This window comes from Arvicanthis niloticus, chromosome 3, assembly GCF_011762505.2.
Source record: "Arvicanthis niloticus isolate mArvNil1 chromosome 3, mArvNil1.pat.X, whole genome shotgun sequence".
Lineage (NCBI taxonomy): Eukaryota > Metazoa > Chordata > Mammalia > Rodentia > Muridae > Arvicanthis > Arvicanthis niloticus.
The window spans coordinates 135,337,913-135,350,615 of record NC_047660.1 but is presented as its reverse complement, the minus strand read 5'-3'; the positions used below and the strand labels follow the sequence as shown (position 1 = coordinate 135,350,615).

The 12,703-nt window shown below is 36.0% G+C and overlaps 1 protein-coding gene across 1 annotated transcript in view; it reads right to left on the bottom strand.

Annotated features, from left to right (window-relative positions):
- Positions 1-3,032: 3,032 nt before the first annotated feature.
- The window catches only part of Col5a2 (collagen type V alpha 2 chain), a 119,140-nt gene continuing 109,469 nt past the window's right edge, over positions 3,033-12,703 (bottom strand). The window contains exons 48-54 of the mRNA XM_034497452.2: positions 12,119-12,226; positions 11,697-11,750; positions 10,643-10,750; positions 8,264-8,555; positions 6,657-6,844; positions 5,057-5,296; positions 3,033-4,659 (exon numbers count right to left, since the gene is read on the bottom strand). Coding sequence (XP_034353343.1) covers positions 4,513-4,659; positions 5,057-5,296; positions 6,657-6,844; positions 8,264-8,555; positions 10,643-10,750; positions 11,697-11,750; positions 12,119-12,226 — 1,137 coding nt within the window. The 3' untranslated portion in view covers positions 3,033-4,512. The remainder of the gene's footprint in view (positions 4,660-5,056; positions 5,297-6,656; positions 6,845-8,263; positions 8,556-10,642; positions 10,751-11,696; positions 11,751-12,118; positions 12,227-12,703) is intronic.

The window sequence follows — 12,703 nt, the reverse complement described above, 5'->3', positions numbered from 1 at the left end:
GAAGTGTGTAGCAATGGGGGATGGGGAACTGGAGGTAGCCACCAGAAAGTCCCAGAAACCAGGAAAGCAAGAGGCTCTCAGGACCCAAAGGGGATGAGATTAGCTGAAATGCCCAATAAAGGCAAGGAAGAACCTGTAGAGACCATATTCAAAGGTTAGGCAAAGTCCTCAGTTGAGGGATGGGGCTATCCACCCATCTGCAAATTTTTAACACAAATGGCTCCTGTCTAAAGGAAATACAGGGACAAAGTGTCGAGCAGAGACTGAAGAAAAGGCCATACAGAAGCTGCCCCACTTGGGGATTTATCCCATTTACAGACACCAAATCCATACACTAATGAGTGCAAAGAAGTACTTGGTGACAGGAGCCTGATAGAGCTGTCTCCTGAGAGGCTCTGCCAGATCCTGACAATTACAGATGTGGATTCTCTCAGCCAACCACTGGACTGAGCAGGGGGACCCCAATGGAGGAAGGAGTTAGGGAAAGGACTGAAGGAGCTGAAGGAGTTTGCAATACCATAGGAAGAAGAACAATTTCAACCAACCAGACCCCCCAGAGCTCCCAGGAACAAAAACGACCCACCAAAAGGTACACATGCAGCGACCCATGGCACCAGCTGCATATGTAACAGAGGCCAGCCTTGTCTGGCATTATTAGGAGGAGAGGTCCTTGGTCTTGTGAAGGCTTGATGCCCCAGTGTAAGGGAATGCCAGGGCGGTGAAGTGGGAGTGGATCGGCGGGTGGGTGGGGGAGCACCCTTATAGAAGCATGGGGAGGGAGGATGGGATAGAGGGTTTGAGGAGGGGAAAACAGGAAAGGGGATAACATTTGAAATGTAAATAAATAAACTATCCAATTAAAAATACATGAATTAAGTATGAATATTGCCTGTGTACTTATATTAAATATTCCTTTGTACTTACATAGTATCACATTTTTATTATTCATTCAATGACTATGTGGTGATTTGGCAAAAATATCAAGAAAATTATGTTTTTCTGTAAATGTTTCTATGTCTTTGTAACAAATCTGTAGAAAAGAGTCCCAATAATCATATTCATAAAATAATGTAAAACATCATAGTTTTTTTCATAATGAAAAGTAGAGTGTTAAGAAAATTCACAAGATAGAAGTGTATATTACCTGAGGTATGGTGAGGGGAGGAAGTTTGTTAGGAAGAGGGATTGGAAAGCCCTCTGAAACATGAGGGATGTCAACGGGGCATCGCTCAAGCCTAAAAGAGCCCACTTAGAACTATGTTTACTGCTGCTGATATCCAGATAATAACTAAAGGCATGAAGGTATGAGTACTAGCATGAAGGTAAGAAAATTTGTCGCCTTGGGCATAGACACTCGTAAGCAGCTCGAGAAATGGCTCACTAATGAAGGAGAATTAAAAGTTCCTTTTGATTGGAGTAGCCATTTTGATTTTTTAAAGAAAGAAAATCATGTGACCGGCATGCCCCATGTTCTACAGATTGTGGCTTGGGGCCTGCATTGCCACTGTTAGTCTTTGTCTCCAAAATCAACTTTTAATGTTTTTTTTTTTTTTAATGCTTCTTGAAGCATTTATAATTTCAAAAGAAAAATAAGGTCTTTTGAGATATGGTAGGATGTCATTTCATATGTGTGGTAGTTCCAAACATTGCTTCTGTTTTTGTTTCTGTTTTTTGTTTGTTTTTTGTATTTTCTTACTAAACCTAGGCTAAGTAGTGTTTGCTCAACTTGATTCAAGCTAGAGTCACTTGGAAAGCAAGAATCTTAATTGAGACAATGCCTCCATTGTACAGGCCTGCAGACAAATTTCTAGGACATTTTCTTGGTTAATGATTGATACGGGAGAGCCCAGCCTTTGGTGACTGGGTTACCACTGGGCAGGCAGAGCAAGTCATGAGGACCAAGCTGGCACTCCTCCATGCCTCTGCATCAGCTCCTGCCTCCAGGTTTCTCAGTCCTGCTTCAGTGCTGGCCCTAATTTCCTTTGATAATAGAACGTAATGAAAAAGTGTAAGCAGATTAGACCCCTTCCTCCCCAAGCTGATTTTGGTCATAGTGTTGAATCACACTAATCAAAACCCTAACTGAAACAGGCCAGTAATATCATTTGGGGGGACAGGATGATGTATTAATTTATAAAATTAAATCTTGTAAAAGTTAGAACAAATTGCAATAAACACAGCCAGGATTTGTCAAATTACGTAATGAACTGGTGATGTTTCAGCATTGCTCTTGCTTTCTTGCCATCTTTGCTTCTTTTCACTGCATTTAAACTAATTTGCAAGAGTATTTATTTCTACTTTTAATAAAGTGATACTACTGTCCTCCCAGGTGTATATTGATTTGCTTTTGATAATCTAGCATCTGAGCTACCTCTAGGTCATATAGGCAAAGAAACCCACTGCTGTGGAGAGAGCTGTGTGCCTGGTACACAGGGTAAGACTGGAGGCTTTGCTCTAATGTCAGGGATCCTAGAAGTATCTCTGACCTAAAGGTCAGAGCTGGTATTTCTGTGAGTGGAAACTATCAGTATTTTCATTTAATGGAAATAAGCATATATTTCTAGACTACCTATATGAACCTGTACAACCTATACAAGTTGGATGTAAAGAAAATGTACAAATATCCTTAGTTATAGAGTCAAATTTAAGATATGGAGCTCAAATTAGAAAAAAAATGAAGCTATGAAACAGACATTGAGAATAAAACTCGGATATTGTTCATGCTAATTTCATACTTGATACACATTGAGGCATGTTTTATTAGTAGTTTATTCAACCATAGATTTTCCATTTCCTTTACTCTTTACCAATCACTAGCCTGAGTATTCTAAGGCATAGGCTATCTTCATTGATCTCAACATGCCTTTGCAAGCAATAGTACAGATAGGTTTCTTTTGTAAGCCAGTGTAGAAATAATGATAGGTACTTGTTGCATTTTCTACTAAATTGTGAACAATAATTACCAGGAGATCTTAGTTTTCACTATTGGAAACTAAAAGGATCTAATATGTTCAAAGGATTAGACAAACTAATAATGGCTGACATGACAGAAGCATTCATTTAATCCAATGCTTTGCAGAGATACATGATCAAAGTTCTGTGTGTGGCTTGTCCTTCGGGATGGCCCAGATTATTTATTTTTAAGTAAGAAACAACAATGGAGCAAACAACTGCAAGTAAGAAAAAAATCTTGAGACACAAGGGGACCTATGTGTCCTGGGTTAAGACACATGCAAATATTATACAACATTCTAAATACAGTATGAGAGGAACTATTAAAAGACCCTGGAATGAGGATCTGTCCATCAGAATGGGATGTTTAACAGTTCTGTGTTCACAAATGGCATTGATGAATCAATCTTTATTTTAGAGAATTTTATAGAAAGAATTTTAGCACCATCATTAAAAGAAAAGTAATATTTTAGTCCTGCCTATCTCCAGTCTTGGGATAACAACAGAAGCATAGCACCTTTCAACACCTAAAGAATAAACAAGAATAGGAAATCCATCCCAGCTTGTAGAGATGAGGTAGCTCATACTAAAAAAATGTTGGGTCATATTTTCTAATGCATGTTCTAATTCTAATCCTCACACTTTATCTGAGCAATCATCACAACTCTGGGCTTCTAGATCTTTTCTTTGATATGCTTCAGGAAAAATGAGACTCTGCCTGTGGGAGAGTCTCAACATTCATTACTGGTCATGTGTGTTAGAAAATTGTGTAACTGTTTTTTTTGTATCCACTATCTTCTTACATAAGAAACCACAAATATAACTTCTATCTGTATTGAAAGATTACAACAAAAAGGAAAATGTTACTCTTCAATTTGAATGAGAAAAAAATCTCTAACTGTATCGGTCTTTGCAAAATAAATTGTAAAGCTGAAGTGACTTTATTGATTCTTTTTTTTTCCTAAATGTCAGTGACTATGTTATTTAAAGATGTCATTTAAGACAGTGGAAAAGTGATATATTATATTCACCTTAAATTTTTTCTATAATGTTAATATAACGTTAAGACATGCATGGGGATGTTCATTTGTCACTGGTGATCTGGCAATGAAAGGATACAGGGGGCATTACTCTCTACTTCTCAGACTGCAGCCAAGCAAAATCAACATGTCTTGAGGCTTTACATACCCCATCCTATAAGCTACCTGCTAGGAAGAAAAATTTCCTCATAAATACTAAGCAACTTATTCATTACAGTGAAATGAATTGATGAAAACATATTTATTTTTTAATCAGTTTACTTTTTGAAAAGATAGTCATTGTCGTTGATTGTTTTAATCTAAACTGCCATATTGAAAAAAATTAAGTCAATTAAACTTGAGGATTGTAAGTAAAATAAATATTCTGAAGGATAAGGTGGTCAGGCACTTCAGATCGTATGTACACAGCTGATGCAGAACCAGCCATTACTTCAAGAGTCTCAGGATGAACTTCAAACAGTCACAGTTCTTGTGGTGGTCATCGATGGTAGTGCTCATTGTCAATACTTCTGGGCTTCTGTTACATGAAACAAACCGGCCCAATTTCAACACCAAATTCCTGGTCTGCATTGCCAATATCCACCGGACCGATATCTATGATGGGCAAGCGGGCCACATTCTGTGTTCTGTATTCAAAGATAGTCTTGCCTACATTTCCATTTCGCTTCTGGAATTCAAGAGGACAATGGATAAATAGTATATATATCCAAGAAATTTACACAGGAACACCACCCCTCCCTATGTGTGTACACAAGTAACCTTTTTTATTGGATATTTTATTTACATTTCAAATATTATCCCCTTTCCAGTTTCCCCTCTGGAAACCCCCATCCCACCCCCCTCCCCTGCTTCTATGAGGGGACTCCCCCACCTAACCTTTTAAAATTCAAAAGCAGTGAAATGTACAGCTCTGGTAAGTATGAACCAATGTGTGTAGCAGAAAGGAGAATTGATGAGTCTCTATTGTAGACTTTTTAAGCTTTTGATTGAAAGCAAGTCAGAAATTTACCTTGCTGAAAAAAAAAGAGAAAACTACAAAAAAGCAGAGTCCAAAAGGCACTTACGGAACAGGTATCTTGAAGAACTGTGTATCTAAATCTGATGTTTCCTTCTCCTTTTATTTCTAAGTCATTTGACCCTTTAAGAACAACAGCTTTCTTGAGGTTTTTAGCTTGATCATCCATATATCCAACAGTGTTCTTACAGATGTAAGTAAGGTTCTGGGAGGCTTCTTTTGATAAAAGGCGCAGAAAGGTCATCTGAGTAATAGCTGTGTTAGGGGACTGGTAATCTCCATATGTGAACTAGAGAAATAAAAGGAATTTATGTAACATGACATACTAAAGGGGTTCATAATGCCACCCAAAGAATTGGTGACAGGAAGATAGATAGATAGATAGATAGATAGATAGATAGATAGATAGATAGATGACTAACAGCCTACAGGTAAATCACTTTTAAAATATATTTGTTGGTGTCCATATAGTAAGCTATTTTATCTATATAACGGAATATATTTTCAAATATCTATCCACAGTCACAGGTACCTGTGTCCTTATAACCTCAAAGAAAAAGTGAAAAGCCAAATGATTTTCATTTCCCAGAGAAAAGATAAATACTTTTAAATCTGCATTAATTATATACATTATACTTAATAAATACAACTCAAGTTTATCACTAATTAGAATAAAAATATAAATTAGGTGTAGGTATAAATCTATTTTACTGAATAATTATATACATATCAGGAATTCTATTTTCCTGTAACACAAATTATCAAAACTCATTTCCAATTAACTCTTTCCTATTCATCTTCAGCTTTGAGTTCTCTTTTCAATGGTATCATTTTGGTTTCTGACATTATTTTGGTTAAACTACATTTCAACTATTTATATTTAAATTCAGATGTTTATATATGTTAAAATTTTCACTAAATGATAGTAGATCATAACTTATCATATACAGAATTATAACACTTCTATAATATGTTAACTGGGGGAGGGTTGCAGGCAGGCAGAGGTGTAAGCTAGGATGAGATAGTGATATTATAATAGGAAAAAAAAAGATGTGATGAAACTTTGAACTAACTAGACCATAATAGAAATATTAAGTAGACAGGAACTCAGAAAAAATATCATATATTTCACCTAATTAAAATAATGATTTAAATACTTCACAGTTTCAAGGGATTATATTATTTTAAAAATGGATCTAATATGTATATTTATCTTTTCAGACACTACACTAAACACTAACATTGATAGTGATGGGAGGTCAGCTTTGTCATTCTTCTGTTAAAGTAGCAAAAAGGTTTTAAAAGGTTTAGTAATTTTATAAGTTCTATTTGTGACCGTGTCTCCTGGAGTTGAGACAAGACCCCTCCCACTGTCCTCCATAGTCAGTGACATGTATTAAGGGACCTAACACTAAAGAGTTTATTTAATTTTACTAAAAAGAAAAATTAATTGCAAGTTTGTATGAGTTACCGTATGGTAAAACTTGCTTAGGCAATGATTTTGCAATAATATCTAATGAGAAAATATCACTTAAAAGTAAACATAATATATTAAATCCAGCTAAACAATAATAACATTATTTTAATAAATATGAAAACATAATAATAAAAATTAAAAATATAATTTTTGTGTAAACATATTAAATTACCTGAGATCCTCTATTCATGTCAAGACCATACCACACAGGCTTATTGTCAAGGGATTTGCTGGCCCACCAAGTTTTACGGGGAACACTGGCTGGGTTTGCTGAAATACATGTCTCTCCTGTTTCCATATTGCAGTAAACTTTGATTGCATCTTCAGCTGATCCCTGGTTAGGATCAATCCAATATTCACCTATTTTCCAAGATAGAAATATGTGCTAGGTGAAGATTATCTCAAATATGATTATGAGTCTCTTAAATAATCAGCAGAGATTTGGTCCTTTATTCAAAATATAACTAGTAAGGGACTGGGAAGAAGGCTCAGCAAGTGAAATGTCTGCATGTGAGCATGAGGACTTGAGTTTGGATCCCCAAAATCTATACAAAGACTAGGTGGGTACTGTGGCCCACTTGCAATCCCAGCATGTGGAACAATGAAAACAGGAGATTCCTAGAGTGAGACGACTAGCTAGACTAGCTAAAAAGGTGAACTGTGAACTCAACTAAAAGCCCCATCTTACCATAAAAAGATGTACAGTAATTAAGGAAGATATCTCATGTCAACCTTCTCCACATGTGTTCACATGCAGCCACACAGATGTGACACACAAATATACATGCATGTAGTCACTCACATATATACATAGGGGGAAATGTAGCTATTAAGCACTGGCAGCCTTCTTCATGCTAACTGTTGTTCAAAAGCACTTTTCCAAATCATGAACTTAAGACTCAAAATATCCAAGTGATTTTTAAACCAAGATAGTGCCTTTTATGTTTGATCTATAATTATATAAATATACAAACAAATGTATTTATTCACATTTGTTTATATGGGTTTATATACATACATGTACTATTACACATAAACTGCAAAATCAAAATTTTATATAAAATGAAAGGAAAATGGTAAGATATAAATAGTACAAAAAGTGTTTATTTTTTAGATAGAACATGTTTAGTTGTCTCTGTTGATGTCAAAGTTCAAAGTTAAGTGAAACCCTGTTATTTCCCAACCCATTGAGATGGTCTTAGATTCCCTTTTCTGGGTCTGATTAAATCATTTAAAATTATTGAAGAAGGGAAGCTAAAAACACTGTCATACAACTTGGGTAGAAACACTATTTCATTCCAAACTACCATAAAAACTCACTACGCAGGATCCTGCCAGGCAGGATAGCAAACAATTGATTGGCAGGTTATTAAAGTGCAATAAATTGATTCCATATGCAAATCAATTAGAGAAACGTGTTCTTTACTGGCCTCTCAATCATTTACATAATTAAAATTCTGAATGATGATGTAGGTAAGAAAATACCTTTAATTATGCATGAGCAAGTAATATATATACATATGTATGTATATATGTATATGTGTGTGTGTGTATACAAACACACATTTCCTCAAAACTGTTTTGATATGATGTGGCCTTTATATGCTATCATCTTTTTATGTAATTGTCTCAACACAAACTATAAGCTATGGAGCATGCTCAACAATTTATCCTTCTGTCTACCATTAATTATAAAGTTAAACATACATTTTGGGAAGCAGTTGAGAATAACTCAACACAAACAACACGTTTTACTCAAACAGGCCCTTGTCTACTCACCACTTTGCTTTGTGGGATGGCAAAGTTTTAAATCATCACAAGTTCGAGCTGGGTGTTTCTTGGAACCATCAGGGCTACGCATGGTTTCAATCTGACTACTGAGAGACTTCAGGGTAGCATGGACCCCAGGGTCAGTTTTGTTTGTGTCATCTGGAGCTGCCTGGTCTTCTGTAAACTCTGGAAGTGGATCTGGCATATTCTCATCATAGTGTCCCATGATATCACCAAGAGCAGCAGTAAGATGGCCAGGGGGACCTGGAGGGCCAGGAGGCCCAGGTTCACCAGGAGGACCCTAATTAAGGAGAAATTGGGAAGATATTTAATTGTTTTTTGTTTTGTTTTAATAAATTGCTACTATGCTGTGTGGGGACAGTTGCAACTTGGCACACCAATATGTCAATACTGAAGAAGTGTGATTCATGCTCGTTAAACAGGCAGGGTTAGCCTGTCAAGTGATAACATTGCAAAATGAGGAGTGATGTGGAACTGCTTTTCAGGGAAACTATCTACCAGCCAGGCTCTGAGATAAACAAAGCTTAAAGCCAAATTCTTCCTTTGATGTCTCCTTTGAAGATATGATGTATTTCATGTGAAGAACTTTCAGAGTTACATTTTTTTTCAAAACAGTTTTGAGCAAGATACAACTGGAATTCTTTAACAAAGCTACGGGCAGAAGGCAGAAAAAAGATGCTAGTATGTGAGAGCTGGTTCTATATGTCTGCATGTAAATGCCAGGACACTGACCAGAATACCCCCATTATGGAACTTGTTGGTTTGTTCAAATCAAGAAAAAATACAAGAAGCTTTTTTTGTATGTATGTGAATTATGATAAATGTAAAAATTCTTTGTACTGAACAAAAATCATAGAAAGTTTTCCATTATGCTTTTTATAGCCTTAAAAGTGTCTCCTGTTCTGTTTCCAGGGGAGAACTGATAGAATGTGACCACTCAGATAAACCCCCCAAAAATGCCAAAGATTACTAGCTGAGCACTCTCCATTAATTACTCCACATTTTCAGAGGAAGATTTCAAGAGTCTTGAAAGAGCCAAGTAACAACTAAAGAGACACACTTCAGGTAAAGAGCACAACACTTGGTGTCAAAGGCTGATATGTTTATACTAGTTTTGCCACTCAAGTGAGGCTTCAGGAAAGGTGTTTTAACCTCTGTGCCAGTGCTTTCTGATTCTCAAAGGACTGAGGACAGGGAGAGAGACAGATGATAGATAGATAGATAGATAGATAGATAGATAGATAGATAGATAGATATTTCCTGGGAGATCATCAGAATTTCACACATCTTACAGTAATCTGAGAGGAAGAGTCCCATCTCTGTAAGACCATTGAGCCATAAGAAAGTAAATCGAGTATCACACAAGTCAAATAGAAGTTCAAAAACTGTGAAACTTTCTTGACTATAAGAAGAATGAGCCTCCTCTCTTGATCTCTTGCATTTTTGATCCCCCTGTCCCTTCACCCCTTTTCTCTCTCTCCATGTGGTCATGGTTGGCCTCTACTTCTCTCTCTCTCTCTCTCTCTCTCTCTCTCTCTCTCTCTCTCTCTCTCTCTCTCTCCTCTCTGCCTCTACTACCCTCCTGGCTCCCCTCCACACGTCCTGAATAAACTCTATTCTATACTATAAAAAAAAGAAGAAGAAGAATGAGCCTCTGTAGCCATGTAATAAATAATAAATAATAAATATTTGAATCAATGGCACTGTCACTGGGAGAATAAAGACTAAGACAGTAAGGTCAGATAAGATCAAAGAAGCATCAGACGTGCTTTAAATGTACAGAGTAGGTCCGTGTGTAGATAGAGGCCACAATCTCAAACACAGTTTAGTGTCTGATATTATTTTATACTAAATACAATTATATTTTTAATTGAAAACTGAAAATTGAAATCTTAAATGTCATTTTCAGGGAAGAAAATTTTCAAACTCATATACTTCATTTTGTTTCGAGCTCCTGCTGTCTTGACATTCCTGCATGAGGGACTGTATCATGAACTATGATATAAATAAACTCTTTCTTAACTTGATTTTCTCAGAGTTTTTAACAGCAATAGGAAAGCAAACTAAGACTGTTGCAATTTCAAACAATGCAATGTTTGTCAAACTTTGATAAGAATGAAATCATAGCTTGATATTTAACCTCGGTGTAATATCAATCCAAGGGCTTGGTATCTTGAACTCTCATTTTATATCCTCCAAATACCATGCATTAAAAGACTTGAAATAATTACTTAAGTAGATAACCTTGTTGTGGCTTCTAGGTTTATTTAAAAGACTCTTGAAACTCTTGTTGGCAAGGTTCCACAGATGTTATTGGACAGACTCCATTTTGGCAACAGCATCTTCAATGCACTCTTTTGACCTTACCTCTGGTCCTGCTTCTCCTACACTGCCCCGCACACCAGGAGGTCCAATTGGTCCAAGTGGCCCAGGATTTCCTTCTTTTCCTGAAGGACCTACTGGTCCTGGAGGACCCTGTCAGAACACAAAAATGTATTTTAGAAGAAAGACCGCACAATGTCTTTCTAATAAAAGAACCATTATAGGGATGGAATAATTGTCCTGATTGCTAAGATTCTAATCTTAATAACTAATAAGTCATCTTTCGGCATTTTTTTATATTTACAGTTTCACTGTGTGTGAACTGTCCATCACTAATTCTGGGAAAAGGACCAAAAAAGTTTAAAATACTAATAAGCTAATCACCAACTTTCATTGGTAGCAACTGTTTCATCAAATAACTAATAAACTTGGTTGAAAATTCAATTGATTTAGCAGGAAATGACGTAAGTGAAGTGTTTTCTATGGTTGAAGCCAGTACCTACACCACAGAACTACTTCAAGCCGTAGCACTTTCCTTAATATTATTCTCACTTCATGTATATTTACATTGTACTTTAAATATAGCAGATTTGTTTTGCTAATTAATCTTTCTAATTTTTTTTTCCCTAAGTATTTGTGTTAATAGTCTTAGGACAGCAATGACTTATAAGAAGCAGCATTTATATGAATTTAGAATTTCTGAAAGCCTCAAGTATTGGTTCTCTATCATGATTTGCCTCCAAATTTTCTTTGTATAAGTCGCTAGGGGGTTATCACAATCAAAGGGAAAAAAGTCTATCTTCAAAATCTATTCTACTTAATAAGCAGTTCCAATCATCTCAAAGAATGTATGTTTAGTGATAATTTAACCACATGTATGAAATTGAATAGAAGCACATATAAAACCTAGATAATACATTTTAAGACACAAAATAGGCCATATTTCAGGATATTTCTATTTCATATTACTTGGTAAGTTTGTCCCATAAATTTTCTGCCAACCTCTGAAAACACGACTAAATAAATATTAAATACCAGAAATATTGTACTCAAGAAATATGTCATGCACACCTGAAGCTTAATAGTTTCTGTTACTTACTCTTGGGCCAAAAGGACCAGGAATGCCAGCACTTCCTTGTTCACCATTTGGACCCTACAGAGAAAGAATAATGAAAGTGTTGCTAAAACATCTAAATCTGTATTGTGCTGTATTTTATATTTAAAAGTATGTTGTCACTGATATTAGCACTACAAAGAAAGCCATTGATTTCTTTAATATCTGACTAATAACAAAGGCAGCTGTGAAGGTAAAGGGGCATGTAGCTTCTTGCATTATTTCTTCCCCACAGTGTTTTAGCTTATAGATGGGTATTTATATTTAGGTAACTATATAATTATCCATCAAGATAATTTTAAAGTTAAAATGATATACAAAACACCCACCTAGTCTATAGATGTTTCTGTCAATATATCAATATATTCTCATATGCAGAAAAGGACAGCATTTAAGAAATAACTTACAGGAGGTCCAGGAAGACCCTGCAGACCAGTGAATCCTCTGTGGCCTTTCTGACCTCGGTCACCTCTGTCTCCATTGTCACCCTTGTCACCTCGAGGTCCTTGTGGTCCCTAGAAATAGTCAATGATGAACATTAATTAAGACTACAATTTGCTGCTTATGATTGTATTTATTATAATTTTTAAATAGTTTCTCTAAAATTAAAATTTTAAATAAGTTTTACTTTCCATGCTTCCTCTAGGAATGCTAAATTTACATATGCAAATAAACTGATAGGCTAGGACTGCTGAGACTGCTTTGAGCAGCAAAGTAGGGCTTAAGGTGGATTTGCATCTCAGAATAACCAATAGCCACCAAATTAGAAGCCACTGGCTGGGAAAGGATTGGGGACCTTTGATTTCCCAGAATCCCATCCTCTCTGGCCTCCCTAGCTTCTGCTTATCTGAAGCTTATCTGTTGTTCTCAAAGACCTTCAGGTTTACCCACATCAGTTTCAAACTTAATCCCCTTGTAATTTTTAATGCAGCTTTAAACTGTACTGTTACCCACATTATTTCTTTGTAATAAAATCTTTCAAAATCTGTCTT